The sequence below is a fragment of the Lacerta agilis genome, chromosome 2, assembly GCF_009819535.1.
Source record: "Lacerta agilis isolate rLacAgi1 chromosome 2, rLacAgi1.pri, whole genome shotgun sequence".
Taxonomy (NCBI): domain Eukaryota; kingdom Metazoa; phylum Chordata; class Lepidosauria; order Squamata; family Lacertidae; genus Lacerta; species Lacerta agilis.
The window spans coordinates 32,989,992-33,012,262 of record NC_046313.1 but is presented as its reverse complement, the minus strand read 5'-3'; the positions used below and the strand labels follow the sequence as shown (position 1 = coordinate 33,012,262).

Genomic DNA, 22,271 nt, shown 5'->3' with positions numbered 1-22,271 from the left:
AAGCAAACATTGGGAGACCCCATCATAGATCTGCCATATCACGTGTAGGTAAGTGAACCTGCCCCCACAGATAGTCCCTCTCACCCATTTATCATACCGATTCACTCTAACCCTACTGTCTTCTGAGCTGCTTGAAATATTTGCAGAACTTCTTAAAGGAGTAGTCTTGTAATTGACTTTAGCTTGATGAAGAACGAGGAAGATTTTAGACCTTTGCCCGACAGCTACACATATCTATTCAAATGTGTGCTGATGATTCCTTTTCACCTTTCCCCTCCTTTAAAGTTTCCTATCAGAGTTTTTCTGTAGGAAACTGGAGTAGATGGTAGAATAGTCCTCCGCTAAAAAAAACACAACAACAACCCTCCAAGGTCTACAATCTTTTACAGAGATAAACGGTGTCATTGCAATTGATGAAATGAGATAAAAACAGAACTGCATCCCAAACCTTTAGGCAAGTTCTCTTTGAAATCTTCTGCTGAGACTTTTTGTCTTTACAGATCTTCGGCTTCTATGAAATTAGGAGAACCTAAGTTAGATTTAGAAGGTGCTTCTGAGTTTAATAATGCCCCTTGTTGCAGATGAGTTCATAGTTCTACAGAGTACTGTATTATGGTATAACTTTATTTCTGAATGTTGCACGGTGTTGATAGTGGCTGGAATGCTAACCAACCAAACCAAGTTTAGACACACTTATCCCAAAACATCCTTCTCACTCTAAAGCCAACATCACTCATTCAGGGCTCATATTCAAGCAGCTGTTTTCAGCTCTTGAAAGGGAGCAAAATACCCATGTATCCAGAAATGGCTCCCTTGAATTCACACAAAATTACCGTTTTCTACTTATTTATCATAAAAATAAATACATTGTATAAATACAATAAATACAAAGCATATTCCTTCATATCCATGACATGAAAAGTTTCGCCTGCTAAATATCTTATGTTAAATGCACTGATGATGCTTATATAAAATGCTGATGATTTTATTCTGTGACCTGCCCTGAGATCCCTGGGTGTACGGCGGTATATAAATACTAATACTACTACTAATAATAAAGCTAACATTTACAAAATCTACAGCTTCATAAAATAGAAAAACTACCCAATTATTAATATTAATATTAATATTAATATTTTGTTTAAAAAAAACTCGCAGCCTTGAAAATTTGCCACTGTGCTTTTTCCTATCACTTGCTCTCTTACAAGCAACCCTGTGTAGTAGCCTCTGTGACACATATAACACCCTGGTGAAAGAAAGCCTAATTTCTCCCCTACAGCAAACCCTCCAGACCCATTTCCCACACCAACTTGATGCCATGCCCTGGTGGAATTCTCAGATTCCCTGGCTACTTGTTGATGCCTTCTGATTCCTGTTGGTGATGATGATGATCACTAGGACAGCAGCCGAGACCCCCAAAGTAGTTCCCACAGTGAGCCCCGCATTGGCAGGTTTCTCCCAGGCCAAGACCAGTGGCTTCGGCAGGCCAGCATGCTCCATGTGGCACCGGTAGCAGTCTCTGACCCAGGGGTCAATGCTGAGCCAGGCATGGTAGGTCCCGTCAGAATTGGGAGCAATGTCCCTGGAAAAGGTGCTGTTCTCCACGGCCTCCACATCCTTCCTCCAGGTGGTGTCAATCTCTTTACGGGTTTGGCAAATGAGGAATTTCCAACCACCCAGAAGTGCCTGCCATGTCACCTTCCCCACTGGGGGCTCTGTCCTGAGCAGAAGCTCCTTCCCATAGTCCTGGTATTTCTGCAGCCACTCAATGCAGGTCTCCTCCAGGTAGCCCTTCCTGTACTTGTTAGTGGCAAACTCTGTATCCAAGGACCTTTTGGTGATCTGTATCTGCCGTCCAGGTGAGGGTGTCCTAGTCTAAGCTGATGAAATCCCCCACCCCCCATCATGGGCATACTGTCAAAACACTCTTTTGCTCCCATCTTGCCTCAGCCGTACATGAGCTGCAGAGTGTGGAATAGCTGTAACTATTCCACAAATTCTCCAGGCTGGCTTTGAACCACTGCTGCCAGCCATATAACATTTGGGTATATCTTTTCCAGTACTGGGCATCATCCTCCTCCACTTTTTGCCAATTATTTTTGTTGATTTTCCATTAAAAATTGTCATCAAATTAATACAAATCTAATACAAATTTAAAAGCTGACTTCCCACTCCCCAGATGTTCCTTCTTTTTCCCTCCGTCCATTGCTGCTCCAAACACATGAGCTTTTCCAACTTTCATTTCATTATTCAATAAAATTAAACCCAATCATATTGGGCCGACAATAATATTTCATCTCCCATCTCCCTCCACATCAGCTGTACAAGTACCAATTTCTGTGAAGACGCTTATATATTATTATAACCTATCCACAAAACAATCAGGTAGAGCAGATCCTCTTTTATCTGTCTATAATAATCATTAATCAATAGTTTTTAATCATTTCCCTCTGATAACCTCTCGGGTAGAGCTCTTCCTGAGAAAAACAAATCCTACTCTCTCTTTTTTAACATCCTTTCCACTTTTTGCATCCAGGGCACTGCAAGCTTTTTCCTCTTGTGTATCGCTATCATAGTAAGCAATGTGTTGGTCATCCATATTTGCCATAGCAATGAACTGGGGCAGCCCATGGCAAGGTTCTGATGCAGGAGTGTAAAAAGTACTCCTGAGGTGGGAGGAAGAGACAGCACAGGGAAGCAGCAGCAGCAGGTGGGCAGCCACCCACAGGATCAAGGAGGGCCAGCGGTGGCCCTGCATCTTGACAAAATGGAGTGTGTGTGTGTGTGTGTGTGTGTGTGTGTCTAGCAGCGTCGTTCTTAACCCTCTTGCTGTGCAGTTGTCCAGGGTCCAAGGTTCTGGGCTGCTGACTCACAGCCTCAGGTTCCCTCCTTATGAAAACACCAATCACACTCAGATTACAGGAAGATAAAGTATATATTTGCCAATTCATACATATATCCTATACTGATAGCAGAAAACAACATTCCAGCTTTTTAATTTACACACATTTCTGGGTATGCATAACAGCCATCTTTCAAACATGGAATCATTGAATTGTAAAGTTGGGAGGGACTGCGAGGGTCATTTATTCCAACTCTTGTAAGGCAGGAATATTTTGCCCAATGTGGGGCTCGAACCCACAACCCTGACATTAAGAGTCTCATGCTCTACCCATTCAGGCCTATGATCCACAGGTCATAAAATACATAACACTATCCTGCTAGGGCAACCTAGCAACAGTAGGGCAGACCCAGCAGAGGTGTACCAAGCCGCTTGGCTACAGGGGGCGGCAAGCAAGCGGCACCCTCGGGGGCAGGGCCTCGCTCCGTAGTGTATGCATCATGACGCATGTGCTACGGAGCGCAGCCCGGGCGGACTTTGCATGTCTGCACATGCACAGTCTGTGCAGGCTGCTGCGGACATGCACACTGCGCAGTCCGCCCAGGCTCCCAAGCCACCACCCGGCACCCCTTCTGTGCGGCGGCTGCTCGCGCAGAAGGGCTGCCGGGTGGCGGCTTGGGAGTCGCACTCGTGGGGGGTGGCGGTGCAGTGTCACCCTCCCCTGACTGGAACCCGGGGCGCACTGCCCCCAACGCCCCGCCCTCGCTACGCCACTGAGACCCAGTATTCCATTTCCAAATTCCTAGATTCTGGATTCCTAGATTCTTATCAGGCAGCTGGTTTTCACTGACCTGAAGTCAGTTACAGCAGCAGCAGGTCAACTTTATATTTCAATATGACAGGTCGACATTAAATGCAGATCCATGTGTGACAGACGGCAAAGGAAGCAATACAGATCCCCTCTGGCCACGAGAAGTGTGGTTTGTGGTGGAGCGCAAAACCGAAGCATATGCTCATAGTAAAGATGTCAGATTACCCCGCTTGCCATGTGCAAGGAGCAGCGAGAAAGAGTAAACGCAGCTGCCCTGTGGAGAGCAAAAACACTGAGCTCCCCTTAAAGGCTCTTTCAAAAGGAACAGTGGAGGGAATGCTAGGGATTGGGAATGTGTGAAACCTCTGTTCTTTTTCTCCTCCCCATACTTGATCTGAGCCAGTATTTCCCCCTGAACATTTCCCACAAATTAGGGTGGAGAATTTTGAGAGGTCGTTTGTGTGTACCTTGAAGACCCTCACACTCTCGGTTGCCTAGAGAAAGTATTGGTAGTATCTTATATATTCTTGCTTTTCTGAATTACTTCTACTTCCCTTTTTCCTCCTTTTGAAAAAGCCATCATGCAAACAAGGGCACTTTATAGAGTGAGCCGGCACATGTGGATGTGCAGATATATGTGCCGGTTGTGCAATTTCCATTCTGTGTTGCTGCTTTGCCTCGAATCATAAGCGCATATGGGAAGGAAATCAAAGGTGGGTCTACAAGCAAACACATGCACCTGGATCACCCTGGAAAGTACGAGCCAAACGTGGAAAAAAATATTGTTTTGCTTGTTTGTGATTCATAACCCATATATGGCCCAATCCTGCTCTAGCTGCATGTAGTTACACGTAACTAGTTGAGCTATTTGTGTATCGGAATGCGTATCAGAATGCAGCGTTGATAGATATCTGTACCCAGAAGATCATTTGGCCTCTTGTGTTTCCCCTCTCCATTGCTTGAACATTCATGTGCCAATTATTTAGGCATACCCCCACAAAGGAAAGGAAAGGAGATAAAATGACACACCAGGAAGGTTGGGGATTAGTGTCCACACCAGTGGCACAACAATATCCGCATGATGAGAAATTGAACATGGCAGATTGCTGCAGTGTCCCTACCTCTTTGGTTTTGCTGTTATGCCAAACCAATGGCAATTAGATTCATAATGTACGTACAGGTAACAGTTGATATACCTGTAGAGAACTGACAGTGGATTCGTTCAGTGCCTGTACAAAACAGCTGCAAAATGTTATTACAACTTAGCTGAGGAAGTTGGAGAAAAGGAATAATGGTACAAAAGAATGACCCATGGAGCTGGAAGACAGAAGCATTGTTGCGTACCTTGTTTCTTACAGCGCTCAAGCTGAAATTTCCAAGCAGGGGTCCACACGACAGCGTTTTAAGAAAGATTAAGTGATCATCAACTGCTGTTTGTGATACCGCTCAACAGATCTAAACATCACTTAGTGGGGAAAGGAGAAGGAACGAAAATTTACGTCAGGGGATAATCTGCTCTTAGTTTAGATTTCTCAGATATAGAAGAGGGGCTTTAAAAAAAAAAATTTCTCCTTTACCTCTCACAAAACTAACTCCTACATACAGTACAGCAGCAATGTTATTTCTGGGTCATTGTGTCAACAGGAAAACCATTCCTAACTAGAAACCAATAGTCAGGAAAGAAGGATTTTCTGCTTTCCAATGTACGGCTAGGTGCTAAATGCGGCAATGTGACAGAGCAGAGAGATGTTTGGGTGCTCAGCCACAACATTTGAGCTGAACCAGTACTCCTCAGCCAAGCTTACCTCGCAAGACTTGTACCTTTGACACTGAAAATCACAGTGGAAATGGCTCAAAATATAATAAATCTTGCTAGAAACAGATACGTTTTCTCAAGTTTGAGAAACCTACAATCCAATTCCAAATATAGTTATTGTTACAAAGTGAGGCCCATTAATTCCAAGTGACAAAATTCTAAGAAAGTTGAAGTTGTGTGTGTTCCACAACTAAGGCCAACCATTTTAATGGTTTCTTCAGGAAGCTCTGTGTGTGCATCTTGATCTTGCGAATGCATTCAACGTGATTCAAGAGCAGACCACTATCCAAGTATTGAGGTGTCTTCACAATTCAGGGCTTTCAAACCTTGGCTGAAGCACAGACTGAACATATGATGAGCCATGCACAATATCAGGCTATACCTGAATATTTGCCAAATGGCAAATGCAAAAGATCCATCTTCTGGTTGGTTTGGGGTGGGGAGAAACCATTACCTCTGCTGATCAAATGCTGTCGTTTGTGATACTGAAGGGCTCTTTCATCTAGCTGAAGAAGGCTGAGCAGGCAGGGATTCCAATGCAGCCCTCACAACTAGTCAAAAACATCTCAAGGTATACACTGAGCTGGCCCTGCCAGGTAGCAGGGTGAAGAAACCTGCTTCTGGTGGCATCGTCTGTATGTGTGCACACCGGATAATAGATGAAGGCAGGAATTGATGTGTGAATGATGCAGCAAGGCTTTTTTATAATGTTTATAATGTTTTTATAATGTTTATAATGTTTTATAATGTTTTATAACATTTTATAATGTTGGTGCTACATTGGCCTCTGCTGCAATTAGGAAAATGCCATACTATAGCACTGGACATGGCTACTATCTATAAAACACTTAGACCTGCAGCAGTCCCCTTGCCTTTCACATCCTTCCTGGCACCAGTTTAAAACATTTGCCCAGGCTTTTCATTAGTGTTGAGTTAAGGTACCAGATTTTATTCCCTGCTCCATACTTTTGCTGGGGGGGGGGTAGTTGGATGCTTCTAATTGTTGCATTTGATATTTTTCTTGTTTGTTTCATGTTGTAATCTGCTCTGAGATCAATCTGATGAAAGGTGGGGTTATAAACTGAACATATAAATTGTTGTTGTTGTTGTAAAACATATTAACACATGGATTTCAGTCTGAATGGTCTTGATAGACTAATACTTGGATGAAAACGTAGGTTGATATCTTCAGACTAGTTGCTCTGAGGTAAAGCCAGATAGGGATTACGCCAGAGCAAACAATTAGAAGACTACAGTGGCCTTCAAAAACCACCTTCGAAATAGATGAAGGCAGGAATTGATGTGTGAATGGTGCCGCAAGGCCATTCAGTCTACAGACTGAAAAGAATACATCTGGCAATGTAACCAATATATTTTTCCATGAAATTTAACAAAAAGCCTGCTGCCAAACAGCACCGTTTGTTTGCAAGGGAAAACAGGTAGGGTGAAATGATCCTACCATGCATTGATGGCCTCCTGTTTCACTGTTGGCAAGATGGGAGATGTCACTGGAGCCAGTTTTTTTCTCCTTCCTTCGCACAGACAATGAGAGGGAACTAAATACAGTATGCCAGACCCAGGGCTGGTGTAGAGCTGTGCACTTTATGTGGGCACATCAAGGAAATGAAGAGGTTTTGGATGAGATGTGTCTGCACTCACCCCCGGTATGCATCACTTCCTCCAACTCCGCTAGCAGCACGTTGCCGGCAGAACATCTGTGCCAGCACAGGGGATTTCCAGCGGAATAACTGGTCCTTCTGGCATACCTTCATCTCTGCCAGTGGATCAGTGCTTATGCCGCAATGCTAAGGGCCCTGGCTTTATAGAGAGTACCGAGTCGCACACTCAGTGTGTGAAGTCAGGCTTACTTCGTAATTCCACTTCTTGGGCATGGAAGCAGCAGAGACACTTCTTATCAAAGAGCTTGTAGAGAATAATGGAAATAAACAATAAGCAGGTGTTGTCTTATTAACCAATGCTTCCTATAACATGTTAATGTAGTGTTCGGGAGCCGATTTGTTCGGCAACTAAGCCATTCGAGAACCAAGGTACCACTGTAGTAAGTTTGTAGCAGTTATAGAACAGGCACTATTCTTTTCATTGTTTGTTGAAACTGCTTTCAGTGTTTCACTTTTGCCCACCTCCAGAAAATGTCTTCTGAGAAAATGTCTTCTTTTTCTCTCTCACCCTTTCTCTTTCCAAACTTTCTTTACTTGACTCTCTTTCTTTTCATACTGCCTTGAAATGCTCCCACCCATCACTCACACTATGAAAGGACTGGACTAGGGTATTATACCTATAGTCACTGGCCTAGTTAGCACACCACAGTAAACCATAGTTACTATTTTATCATCCAAGCTGGGTCATTTCCCCTCCCCACTTGCTCTGGGAAGGAATGAAGCATGATCCCTCACTTATTGTTATCTCTCAACAAACTTTGACTACAGATTGAAGGTTGTTTGGAGCAAAACAAATCACAAACCCTAGCTCAGACATAAAGCTAAGCCAGGGATCATGGCTTGTTTTCCCACAGCATGAGCCAGGAGGAGCACAGTAGAGTGAAGTGGGAGCAATTTACTTGTTCATGGCAGGTTTATGCATTGCCAGGGGTTGGACTTGATGACCCTCAGGGTCCTTTCCAACTCTACAATTCTGTGATTCTGTGAACAAGTTCACAGAATGCGTCTTGACTCTTGATGTTCTTGAATTCATTGGAATACTTTCAGCAACATTTCAAACTCCTGCTTTTTATAGATCTAATTTTCAATCACAAAAGAGCTGCATGATATATTATTTTATAAGGACATTGGTTGGAATTATTTTATATCAACTAGAAACGGAATTGGTACTGTGGCGTAAATGGGAAGCAGAGGGCAACTGCTCTGCTTGCCCCCACGATGGCAACCCTGTACATTCTCTGCAACTAAACTGCACCATCATCTCCTGAAGGAGACCCGGGACTCAGCTACCTTAGTAAAGAAAAAGCATCTTAAATGTGTTAATAACACTGCGACACCAGATGGCGCTGTAGAGTTCCATCTTTCGCCAACGTTATATGCGTTAAGAGGTTTACAATGCGTTTTCCTGAAACTTTTTTTTGATGTGTCTAGATCCAGCCCCAGCGGCACTTCACACATATGTCAAATGTAGCCATGTTTCACAGACTGGAGAGGAGCCAAGACAGCAACATTTTTTAAACAGAGGATTCAGGTATAGATAGATCTGTTGCCCAACCTTGCGTCCTGGGTAATTGGTAGAAAGCATTATTAAAGCCAGAAGGATTCAATACATGGAAGAAGAAGCCCTTTTGAGGAAGAATCAGCTTAGCTTCCGCAAAGGGATGTCCTGCTTAGCCAACTACCGTACTTGGATGCTTGCCTTGTTCCCCTGAAGTGGCAATTTTTGAAACCAGTCCATTGGACAATAAACCTGCCTCTGGCTCCTCTGGCTTTCTTTTCTGCTTTGGTCTTGTGTACATCATTTATCACTTATTTGTTTTTTTTTAAGATCCCGTTTGTTTTCCTCCCAGATGCTGGAGGGGTTTTGTAAAGGGTCCTTTCACACACCCATGCAGTCCTAATAACTCACTGTATGACAGGAAGAGGCCAATGAAGGAGACTGAGGTGGAGGAGAGCAGGAGAGGGAGTGAAAGGAAAGAGCACAAATAAATCCTAATTAGGGAACACTTCCCAGATCCCTTCCTAACCTCCCCTCCCCTTTCCCCTTAACTTTGGAGCTACTCTGGTGAATGCATGTGTGCCCTCAAAGCAGGATGCATGTGGTTTGAAGCGAATAGTACCTGTGTGAAAGAGGCTCTCTCACCCAGCTGGCTCCCTCACTTGTCTCATGCCTGCACATTTTGCAGCTGGATAATTGATCATTGCTTCCCTCCTGGAGAACTAGGTCATGTGGAGAGGCTGTTGGGGAGGCATGTCGAGAAGAAAAGCAGTACTCAGAATTGTATTTGCCTGGCTTTTGCAGCTTGCCTCTCTCACCAGTAAATAATTCAACAGCTCCACTGAAGTACAAATTTTGGGAGAATTTGTGGTCCATGTCACTCGCTGTATCATCTGCATTTGAGCATGCCATAAGTGATCACAAGCGAAGCAGCATGGTGCTGTGCTAAGGCCCTGGGTTCAAATCCTTACCAGCCGCAGAGTTACTCAAGGTCTGTTCAAATATTGTTGGGCTATAGCTCCCTGACTTATATCTCATTTTCCTAGCCTCTAAAGGCTAGTGGCTTATGGAATATTCCCCAAAAGCAGCAGCAACAAACCCATACCCAAAGTTATTAAAGGAACAGAAGTTTCATGGTGTCCGTAAGGAACCATGATTATCCAGACAGTGACAACGTTTTAAGAGCATTTCTCCGCATGGCAGAAGGGATATGAGGACATAATATGGGCAATGGTTAATCCAGGGTCAGGTTCCAGAAAATAGGGACTGTCCCTGGGAAATAGAATCAGCAGCTGAAGAATTTGCCCTGTGTATTATTGTCTAGTATGCTTCATGGCTTACCTAAAGGCTGTAGCTCCGTGGCAGAGCATCTGCTTTAAATGGAAAGTGTCCTTGGTTCAAGCTCCAGGTAAGGTTGAGAAAGACCCCTGGTGCCAATCAATGCAGACAGTTCTGAGCTAGATGGGTCAATAGTCTGACCTGGTGTAAGGCACAATCCTGTGGTTGAATGGAAATTTGAACCCAGTTCTCCCCACTCTTCAGTCCAACATCCTATCTGCTATACCATCCTGGCTCAGATGTGCCCTCTTAAATAGAATAATAGAATTGCCAAGTTGGAAGGGACCCCAAGGGTAATCTGAAGGCAGCCCTGTTTAGGGAAGTTTTTAATGTCTGACATTTTAATCAAAACAAAGTAAAAAAAAAAATTCCTTCCAGTAGCACCTTAGAGACCAACTAAGTTTGTTCTTGGTATGAGCTTTCATGTGCACACGAAAGCTCATACCAAGAACAAACTTAGTTGGTCTCTAAGGTGCTACTGGAAGGATTTTTTATTTTATTTTATTTTTGTTTTGACTATGGCAGACCGACACGGCTACCTACCTGTAACTGACATTTTAATGTATTTTTTAATCTTTTGTTGGAAGCCGCCCAGAGTGGCTGGGGAAACCCAGCCAGATTGGTGGGGTACAAATAACAAGTTATATTATTATTATTATTATTATTATTATTATTATTATTATTATTATTCTAGTTCAACACCCTTCAGTGCAGATGTCTTATCTAAACCATACATGACAGGTGGCTACTACAATTAGGAATGAACCAAAATATGGGACTTTTTTATTTTACAGAAGTAAAAAGGATTTGCCCACTCAGAGTGAGGGCAGGAAGCAATGCCCTCACCCTGAATTGGCTTTGTGGCATCACCATGTAGCTTGATCTGCTTAGCTACATGCCACTCCTGGTTAGCTAGAGATGCCTTCCTGAGTTATACCTCAAAACTCCTTTAGCCAATAAGGGCCTAGCACTCTGGGCTCATTCTTTAGGGGGCTTATCACACACTTATGATGATGAACACCATATACAGGCATTATCATAGAGGCAACGTCATATGAACTGATCATTGCAGCCTTAAGAAAACATTCAGAATCTGAAGATGGAGAGGGAACAACTGTTCATCACATACAAGGAATAGATATTCCAGTCAGCAGGTTTGAATTAGAGGGCAGTAGTTTTAAATTAAACATTAGGAAGAACATTTTGGCTGCAATCCAAGCTCAGAGCTAGATGCACTTAAGACCATTGATTTCAATGCTAGCTTGTGGTCTGTGACTGTAAGAGGAGCTCATTGGTGGAAGAGCTGCCTAAGGAGTTGGAGTCTTAGAACTACAGTAGAATCACAGGCAGTACCTAAAATGGCAAAGTTGGGATACAAATCTTTCCATTGTGGGCAAAAACTCCCAGCAAGGTTGTGCGATTGTATTATATGACCTCAGTAATCAATGCTTGTGGGATACGCAAAGTTCTTTGTGTATATTATCAGTATTCTAGGATATTTAAACAGCATTTTTTTAGGACTATCTCATCCATCCTCACAGCAATTGAATTGAGTCGAATTGGAGAATGGTGACAATTTTATTCAAGTTGCAGCAACACAGATGCCGCAAATACTGTGGCACCTCAGAGGCTCAGGATGAATTGCTCTGCAAGAGAGAGAGAGACAAGTTATACAATCCGTTATCCAATCCATTATCCCATCATTAAAACCTCTTCAACCTTGGATAAGAAGTAGGTTAAGCTGAGAAAGACAGCGACTTGCCCATGATCACAGAGTAGTAACTGTTGCTTTAAGCATTAAAGACACCCTTACATGGAAGGCACTTCTACCTAGGAATTAATATGCAACCTGTGTGTGCTCTATGACAGTCTTGCACGCGAGTGGTTGACTTGTGCACACATTCACTCGGAAGCTGTGATTGTCCTGGCAGCGATAAACCCTGAACTTCATTGCTATGTAGCCATGAGGAAATGTGTAATTGGTAGCTTTATGTAGGAGAACCTTCACTGTGAGAAAGCATAACACTTCCTCCCTTGGGGAAACTGAAAACCCCTGCATTTTGCATTAATTTCATCTCACTATAATTTAACCCCTGACAAAACAGGCCAGATTCGTACTTGGGATCTGACTGAAGGGCCCCGTGGTTGAGAAGGATCTCACTGTTGCAGAAAGCAAAGCAACAGAAACTTATCTGACTGAACTCTGACCAAAAAGGTTTACTAGTGAAGATGACTTGTTGGCTTATTTGGGCTCTAGAATGGCTTCTGGGTTTTTTTCTTTCTTATTTCAATTTTGCTCTATTTGGGGGTTTGCGTTGTTGTTTTGTAATAAAGTTACAAAAGAAAAAGCGGAAACGTGCAAAATAGTTAAACAATAAAAAATGAGATCTATAAAGTTACAAAATTCTTGTATTCAGCACTGGTTAGGAGAAATATAACATATAAAACATACTATGAAGATGGGTGTTCTTCGTTAAGAATAGAAACTTCATTAATACTTAATACAAATGTATGCAAGTCAGTTTTAGAGGCAGTTTACAAAATGTTTTCCAAGAGCTAAGGCATGTTAAGAATGGGAGCCATTCTTCCACAAACTTAACAGGGATGGCTTCTAATTTCTCTAAATCACAGCCTGCAGTGTCTCATATAATTATTGAATGCCAAACAATACAGTAATTGCCTGGCCAATATAGCAAGCAAATTTGGATTTCAATATCTTAAATTTAATTTTGCAAAAGCAAATGCTAAACAGGACTGAGAAACCTTACATGGACAACGGATGAAAATAGTTGGTGTGTATTTTAAGTGTTAAGTACCCAGCATTTTTTTGATTATGTAATCTTTGCGGAGTTTGTGTTTAAATACCAGGCAGTTTTCATGACAGTGGAACATGACAAACCTATATTAATTTTGACTTAATTTAGTGTGTATTAGGAGGTTAATCTTTCCCTTAAGTTTGCAAAACCATTCCAGAAAAGGAAGGAAAACCACTAAGGAAGCAATGAATATTTTAAAGATACTATATTCAGTCATGAGTGTGACACCCGATTCTCACAAAGCTAAAATCAGCTTTAGATCAGGTTTTCACAGGCCAAAGTTGATCTCATGTCATCTGTTTTTATCAGGCATATGGGAAGAAATTACAAAAATGAATAGGTTGAGTGGTGAGCCTGCAGTGGGTCTGTACTTGCTCCTTTTCCCTAGAATGCAAAACATCTACAGTTCTTCCTGTTTCCCGCAGAAGTCCATGGCAGAGAGTGTTGATTGGCTGGTATGACAACGCCACCTTCTCGTCCCGCCCCTGCTCATCTGGCTGTGCAAAGCACTGATTGGTTGTCCCTTACAGCAGTCTCAAAGCCACTCATCCCCAACCAGGAGCATGCCTCCAGTGAAGAGAAATAAAGAAAATGATTGGCAGGTTTTTTTTGGTTTTTTGGTTTGTTTTTTTTTAAAGAAAATGTTTATACATTTAAACAGAAAAGCTTTCCCTCTCCACACACAGAAAACACCAAAAGCTTGTCCAAAGTATTGTGAAGGGTGGGGAGTAAACATTGGAATTGGAGATGAATGAGTTAGCAGAGTCAAGGACATACTTCAAAAAAGCAACAACTCCAAAAACAATAGAGTTTACTTTACTACCATCCCACTATCTATGTATTTTAGCAAGGTTTATTTGTCTATCATTCACCTGACATGAAACTGGCTGATTTAGAAAGAAGTAGTAGAAATCTGAAAAGAGTTGTGATACTTGACTTGTGAAATTGATGAACAGCCCTTGTTTTGTAGGAGAGCAACTCTCTCACACAGAGAACGTATTTCAAGGGTTTGCTTGAATTTTTTTACCATCTCCTTGTCTTGTGATTCAGCCAACGTCTGCACTATATATGTAATTGTAAGTAAATTTCAACCCTGCTTATTTCCTCCCATGGGTCTTATCTAAGGAGCTCTGGGAACTGTAACTCCTGTGCAGAGTCTTGGGATCTCTAGCAGAGATTTCTCTGGGGTTATCTTGGAGGCCAGAAAGGAAGCACGAAAGGAAGTATCTGTTCCAACTCTGTGTCTTTGCAGGCGGGTTGTTGTACCGAGTTGCGAGAACCAGCACATAAAAATATTGCCCAAAAGAAACTGGACAGAAAAGGGGAGAATGTGCAAAATGCAATCAGACTTCCAGCAAAATCTTTGGGGAGCAGGGATGGGGATTTCTGAGTATGAGATCAGATCATTTTTGGCCTAGGCTACAGAAATTGCTGCAACATCTCTTGCACCTCAGGCACAATTCACATCCCTGAACACTAAACAGATAGTCAGAATGCAGGGATTACAGAGCCACAGAGTGAAAAGTTAGATTTATGAATCAAGGGATGCTTGGGCTTCTGGAAATGGCCACAGGTATAATGAAGTCAGAGTGCATCCGAGGGCCATTATGCTGTCTAGTGGAATGTGTTGCCTATGGTGGTGAAATGACTACACAGGACAAAATTCTGTAAGGCTGGTAATTACTTCAGAGCACAGCGGTGGCCTCTGCTCTTTGAGACGAGCATCTCTGAAAGCCTTTGATAAATCAAAGCAGCCCAGGCTGCTGAAATCACGATAACAGTGTTCTGAAAAGGACGAGCATCTGTCTAGAATAGGTCAACTGCAATGGCTTAGCACTCTGGCAGAAACAGAAACATCCCTTCTGTTGCTAGACGGTCCACATTTTTCTTTGGTGCCAGGCTTTAGGAGAGCTCACATAAGAGATGCATAGACAGAGGAAGGATGGGGATGCAAGGGAGAATCCATTGCACTTTGTCGTATATTCAGACTGGGTAGCGGGTCCCTAGAAAATCTGCATTAAAAGGCAAGTTAGGTATTTCACTTCCACAAATCACACAGCAAGAGGTAGAGCAAGCTTATGCATTCATACTAGGAAAGATGGTGGGTGGGTGGATTAGATGGATACCATCTCTGTGCTTTTTCAATTTTAAGTACCCAATGCACTTGGATAGCTACCCAACAGAACAGGTAAATGTGGCTCAAACAAATGACAAGGGTACACCTTAACTTGGCAACCGTGGGAGAAGTAAGAAATGTAGGCAGTGCCAGAAGAACCCATGGAATACAAGAGACACTGGGTGCTTAGACTGGCACCAACTCCCAAAAAGTCAGTGGGTTTTCTCACTATAACCTGGAAAATCTATGCTGTGCTTTCCAAAATCTGATCCTCTAGAATAGTTAATGGAACCTATTAAATGGATTACTTGCCCTCCTTTAAGGGGCATATTGCCCTCACAAGGTGGTTTACAAAAGCATTTGTTTAATGCACACTAACATCATTTCAGGGGTTTTGTGTTGTTTTGGAGGGGGTCATTTTGCTGCTGCTGTCAATTCATTGTGGGGGGAAAAATCCTTGGCAATCTGCTGGAAATCATCTGGAAATCTACCATTAGTTCTAGATCTTTTTTTTCTGACTACCTTGATTTAGAGTTGCCAATAATGAAGCTACTGTAGCATCCTGGAGGCTTATCCCAGCAGTGTATCTGAAGCTTGAGAAGGTTTTCACGACACACATGTCCTGTTAGCTTGATATAGGCAGGGTTGTGATGCTAAATATAAATCAATAAACAAAGCAACAGTTCTGTGCCAACGTTACTCAGATTTTGTGCCAAAAAGGGAGCTGAGTTTTGTGATATCTAATTAACCAATGTGCATCTATTTCTTTATTCTGCAAAATTTTATTCATGGACAAGTCTCAACAAGCCTTGATAAGAAGCAAAGAAATTTGCAAATCGCGACTTGCCCCTGACCACTAGAAAGCCAGCTCTGCGCATACATATATCCCAGGCTCTATGATTTCACCAGGCATTGCCAAAGTTATCTTCACAGTCCTTTATGGGCTAGAAACTTGTTATCTATCTATCTATCTATCTATCTATCTATCTATCTATCTATCTATCATCATCTATCTATCCAGTGCTTTTTTCTAGGAATATGCAGGGGTACACATACCCCTAAACATTTTGTGAATCTTTGTACTTTTGTCCATTTACTGTATTTATCTCCCCCGATTTGAACTAAAATATGGTAATTTTCTTGAGTCATGATGAGAGTACCCCTAAACATTTTTTTAAGAAAAAAAGTACTGTATCTATCTATTAAAGCTAATAGGTTCAGATGTTTTATTTAGTAACAAGTGCCCTGTTCCACATATGGGTCAGAATCATAAAATGCCTCCAGCTTTTGAAAATGTTTTTATGGACCTTTGTTTTGAAAGCGTCATGGATTAAATTTTCCCCAGGTTACACACTTGTTGGGATCCATCCTAAATCGTTCCAGATGCACTGACAGAAGAAATAAGATTGCCAAATATAGTTCACCCATTTATAAACTTGGAAGCATTGGGATAATGCTGGAGAGATGATTGTGATGTCAAACTGCAGTCCCTGACAAAACATTAGATAATGAGTTCACTCCTCCAGCACATTGAACAAATATCTGATTCAAAAAGAGAACCCTGTAACACATTCCCAATGCTTGCGGCAATCTTGCACCTTAATGAGATTATTTCCCAACTTCTGCTGTTGATTAGGAGCACAGCCCACAAATCTACATCTCCTGAGCAAATCCCCCCCACACACACTTGTTGTGCAACAGCAAAGTTTTTCTTTAAGCCCCATTCATTTCAAAGTGCCTTGGTCAAAGAGTTTCTCAATGGACTGGGCCTAAAAATCACATTCCCAAACTGCTTAAAGAGGAAAGGGCCCAGAGGAAGTCAGAATAGTCTTAAAGGACATATTGTCTATGTTTGTCCAGATGTATGTCCTGAAACACAAAAGAAGAGGCTTAGAATGGAATTAATCAGAGAAAGAATTCAGTGGAATCAGTATTCCAGCATCTGCTTTTTATCAGTTTAAACCGTGCATGTTATGCCATAGCAAATATTAGATTTGCAAAAGCTTGCAGCAATATACAATAATATTTTTTCCTGAAGCTTGATTTCACGTGGCTGTTTTCTCCCACCATGAGATTATTCTTTTTTTAAAAAAGCCTCCTACCCATCCCAAGGTGAAATAAACATGGCCATCATTCAGCATGCTGATGCGGATATATCTGGGCTTCAAGAAGAGCGAAATCAGAATGCGGTGGCTAGACTGGGGACTGGGAGTGACCGCCAAGACCACATAACACCGGTCCTGAAAGACCTGCATTGGCTCCCAGTACATTTCCGAGCACAATTCAAAGTGTTGGTGCTGACCTTTAAAGCCCTAAACACAGTGGGGCAGAGGCACGTCGGATGAGGCATGGAGGCGAGGGGTGGGCCACTGAGGAGGGGCGTCACGCTTGTCGCTAGCATTACAACCCGCCTCGCTGGCCCGCCCCTCACCTCCATGCCGCAGCTCCGCAGGGGGAAAAAGGGAAGCAAAGCAGGCACGTTTAAGCGCCTGCTTTGCTTCCCTTTTCCCCCCGCCTCTGAAAGGGGAGAAAAAGGGAAGCAAAGCAGGCACTTGAACGTGCCTGCTTTGCTTCCCCCTTTTCCCCTTTCCAGCGGCTCATTTTCGGCGCGAGGGGCGTGCCAGTGAGGAGGGGGCATCATGCTTGTTGCTGGCATGACGCCCCCTCCTTGCTGGCCCGCCCCTCGCACTGAAAAAAAGCCGCTGAGAGGGGGAAAAGGGGGAAGCAAAGCAGGTGCTTGAACGTGCCTGCTCTGCTTCCCTTTTTCCCCCTTTCAGTGGCTCTTTTTCAGCACGAGGAGGGGGCGTCATGTTTGTCGCTGGTATGATGCTTCCTCCTCGCTGGCCTGCCCCTCGTGCTGAAAAAAAGCCGCTGAAAAGGGGAAAAGGCAGCATGCCCCTGTCCGGGACCCACCCGACAGGGCGGGGCAGGGCGGGGCCAGCCAAAGTGTCACCCCCCTCCCTTGGAACCCAGGGCGGGCCACCCCCACCCCCTTGCTCCACCCCTGCCTAAACGGCCTCAGTCCTGTATACCTGTAGGTGTGTCTCCATCCCCATTGTTCAGCCTGGACACTGAGGTCCAGCTCCAAGGGCCTTCTGGCGGTTCCCTCACTGCGAGAAGCCAACTTACAGGGAACCAGGCAGAGGGCCTTCTTGGTAGTGGCACTGACCCTGTGGAACACCCTCCCATCAGATGTGAAGGAAATAAACAACTTTCCAGACTTTTAGAAGACATCTGAAGGCAGCCCTGTTGCGGGAAGTTTTTAATTTTTGAAATTTTATTCTGTTTCTAATGTTCTGTTGAAAGCCGTCCAACCCAGCCAGATGGGCAGGGTATAAATAAATGATGATGGCGATGATGATGATGAAAAACCTCTCATACCCATGCCTAGAAAGCAGAGATAAACAAAAGTGTGGATGAGCCCTGAATGTCATGGCAATGTATTAAATAATCCCAATTGAATGAAAAGCCATTAAAAGTTGTTGTTGTTGTTGTTGTTGTTGTTGTTGTTGTTGTTGTTGTTGTTGTTGTTGTAAAGTATACCTGTACAGCGAGGATTCTGAAGGGGTCAGATCATTCCTTCAATTTCCAGCATTCAGGCCATGAGTGCTTATGTATCCAGAATAACCCCAGCACAAGGGGAGGAGGGGTGTGAGGAAGCTTGGGAGTGCTACAAAGTTCACGTAACTCATAAGGATGGAGCCCTCAAAGCAACTCAATGGAGACCATGTATGCTCACTAGACACAGAATGCTGGCTAGCTATTTAGGGGGGAAATGGAAAACTGGGAGCAAGGAGAGAGCAGGAATGGAATGGAGCGGTCAGCATCTCCCATGCTGCAGCATCTTGTTCCAGGTCTCACTTGTGGACATTTAGAACACATCCACCCACCACCTCTCATAAACTGAATATATACAGTGAACCATTTGTAGCACAAAGATGCAGTTTTTCCTCAATCCAGAATTGTTTATGCCCATCCTCAATAGTGAAGAAAGGCATCTTCCCACCCACCGCTCATGCTTTTAATGCCCTTTCAGTTCTCAGAAAGGTATGAATTAGGCATTCATTTTGTGAAGGAGTCTGTCTACATTGCTTGGTTACCTGTTTCCCCTGAATAATGGCCAACTTTGGGGGTCCCCGAATCAGGGTTGCCTAGCTCCCTGAGGGAACTGAGGTAGGCTGTTGAACTGGAGTCCTTGCTTGCAGGATATGATTAATCGGTGTATTTTTTTTCTAGACTGCCTGTTGACCAAAGTCTCCCAGGCTATTTACTGGGCAGGCTTGTACTGAGCACTTTGCCCCCATGCAGAAGCACCTGGGAGTTTAAAAGCAGCCCAAAAGCAAACAGACCCTTAACGCATGCACCCATTTCCCTGTCAATAGCAAACTTGATAGATTTGGCATTTGGATTTAATTTGAGAAAGGCTAAAGAAAACACAAGAGGGAAAAGAAGACGGAAAAGAAGTGGTTCCCTTTTTGTTTCATCTTACAAATGACTTCCTCCTCCCCTCCCCACCCCACCCCACCCCCCTCAGTCTCTAGACTTTTTCTTCCTTTTTTGCTGCCACACACTCTTCACACATCAAAACCTATTTTAGGCTGGCTGATAAATCCCAGATGTCTAGGGAAGGCAGCAAGGACTATGGTTATTCCATTCGCGGCTTCACACGGTTTTCCTGGCAACCTCCTGCGTGAGATTCAGCCAAGTGGGAAGAGCAGAATAAAAGGGGGAATGGGTCTGCTTCTCGGTAGTGTTGTGTGTGTGTACAAGGGGGCTGGAGCAGTGAGCCAGGATCTCAGAGAGCTGAGGTGACATTGGAAGGGAGATGTGTGACACCTGTTTCAGTCTGTGCCAGGCTGAAATGAGCTGAGGTAGGTGTTTGATGTGCAAACAATGCAGGTTTCAGGGGACAAGTGGTTAACATTTCCTGGGTTGCCTTCTTATGCAACACACAGGGCTCCTCCAGAGTAGACCTGTTTATTCAGCCTTGATTGTGATTAGATGGTTAGATGATAGGCACTTCAATGTGACCTGCTTATTGAGCATTTCCTCTTGATTTGTTTGTGTGGGGAGGACTTTGCATCGGAGCCAGTGCTCTACCCACACTTTCAAACACATTTCCCCATCAATTCCTTTATCGCAACAAGTCCAGTCTTTCGGGGAAGCAGGTTTGTTGCACAAAATCTCCCAATCAGCTTTAAATGTGCAATCCAAGTTTGCCAATATGTGATTAAATAAATACTGAGCTGTGGTTCTTTCATGCTGGATCCTGGGCAATTTTGCATATGTACTGGCTTCGGACTTACAGCGACTATAACTCTGCTATGTGCAACAAGTGCTTGATAAAACACACTGAAATTATACCCAAATAGTGATACGTAAAGCAGCTATAAAGAGTCGGGTGCCATTTCCAGAAAGCCCAGAGTCATATAATAAATAATTAAGACTTTGGACCCTCTGGAAGAAGGATGGAACAAGGGTCATAATGCTAATTTGTTTGTTATAACTTTTTATCTCATGCAATGGCAGTAGAAATAATTACGCACACATGAACACACACTTGCGAATGAGTTAGTCTCTGAGTTAGGTGACTCCTAGGAGTCTCTAAAAACGCCTATTGAATTCTCTTTTCACCTGACTCCTACTGGCCTCAAAATCAGGTTATATTTCTAGAGAGTTATGCACCTATGGTGGTTTTACCCCTGATGGCGAAATACTAGAAATGGGTTTTTATGAGAAATGAATATTATTTGGGGGCCTGGTGTCCCTTATGAACCTGGGATGTGTTTCTTTTCTGACCAAACATGTAATTTATGCCCAAAGGGCTTAGTTATTTTCATGTTTGTTGCTGCATGTTTGGTTATTACCCAGAATTGGAAGGATGCACATAATATGACTCTAGATGAACAGTATAAAAAGCTTTTATTTATAGTGGTATCGGGGGGACGGGGACGACACACATATCACTTAAAAGTACAAAGAGGTAAAGCTGCTGTTGAGGTAGCCATTTATTAATCATATGATAAGTGATTTAAATAAAAATTGTATCCCAATACATCTTTTATTTATATAGAATTACTCGTAACTGCCTCCCTTGGTTATGTCAATTATATTTTAAGTCTCTCTATGGAGGAGACACACATACACAAAGAGAGATATAAATTGAGCTAAATGTTTAGGTTTATTTTGATGTTATAAGCCCATGTACTTGTGGATTCTTAGTATAGGTTTTCCTCTTCTTTGTTCTCTTTTTCTTTGTTCTAAAAGGTAATGAAATAAGTGATATGCATTAAAATTACTGCTATATGTGTTTTTGAAAAATAATAATAATAAAAAAGAAGAGATCAGCACCAGCACTGCCCTGGTATGCAGGCAGTCCCCTTAATAGACAACAGTTCCTAGGATTCTTTGAGGGGAAGCCATGACTGTTTAAATGGATATGATAGTGCCTTAAGCATACAGTGCAGATGGGGGCCAGTTACACCCAACATATATCTCTTAGGTTGACTTAGCTTTCCCATTTTCTTTCTCTTTTTAACTCCGCCCGTGCAGATTTTTTGTCAACTTCCCATCTGCCAAGCAGTACTTCAGCCAATTCAAGCACATGGAGGACCCGCTAGAGATGGAGAGGAGTCTGCAGCTGCGTAAACATGCCAGGCGGGTCATGGGGGCTATTAACAGTGTGGTGGAGAACATCTACGACCCAGAAAAGGTCTCCTCCGTTTTAGCCTTGGTGGGCAAGGCGCATGCTGTCAAGCACAAAGTTGAACCAGTCTACTTTAAGGTAAAGATATAAAGCCAAGTCTTTGTTCGTTAAGAGATAACAGGGAAATACTTCAAATAGGGCAGATAAAAAGCATCTGTTGTAAACAGATATCTGCCCTTATTCCCTTATGGGTACACAAGAGCCCTTATAGAGTCCATTGTAGGTTCTCCATTGGTAGGAGAAAATAACAGAGGCCAACCAGAGAATATTGAGAAGCAAAGCAGCTAGTAAGCCTGTTCTTTATTAAAGCTGTTGCAACAGGATACTCCCCTCACACATAGGAAATTGGAGGAGGACCCAGAACCAAGGTGTGCCTGCCCTTATATAGACATTTTGAAATTTCCTGCCCTGGAGCTCAAGAGAGCACCCCTCCATACATCATACTTACATCACCACCCCTCCATACATCATACATATATCACCACCCCTCCATACATAATACATACATCACCACCCCTCCATACATCATACATCATACATACATCACCACCCCTCCATACATCATACATACATCACAGAAGGGGTGTAGCCCAAGACCACCACCCCAGATACATCATGCCTACATCACAGAAGAGGCAGTCTACACAGA

The 22,271-nt window shown here is 43.1% G+C and overlaps 1 protein-coding gene across 3 annotated transcripts in view; it reads left to right on the top strand.

Moving 5' to 3' along the window:
- The window catches only part of CYGB (cytoglobin), a 52,260-nt gene that overhangs the window by 1,597 nt on the left and 28,392 nt on the right, over window positions 1–22,271 (top strand). For all 3 annotated transcript variants that reach the window (XM_033139414.1, XM_033139413.1, XM_033139415.1), the window contains exon 2: window positions 21,469–21,700. In XM_033139414.1, the coding sequence (XP_032995305.1) occupies window positions 21,469–21,700 (232 nt within the window). The remainder of the gene's footprint in view (window positions 1–21,468; window positions 21,701–22,271) is intronic.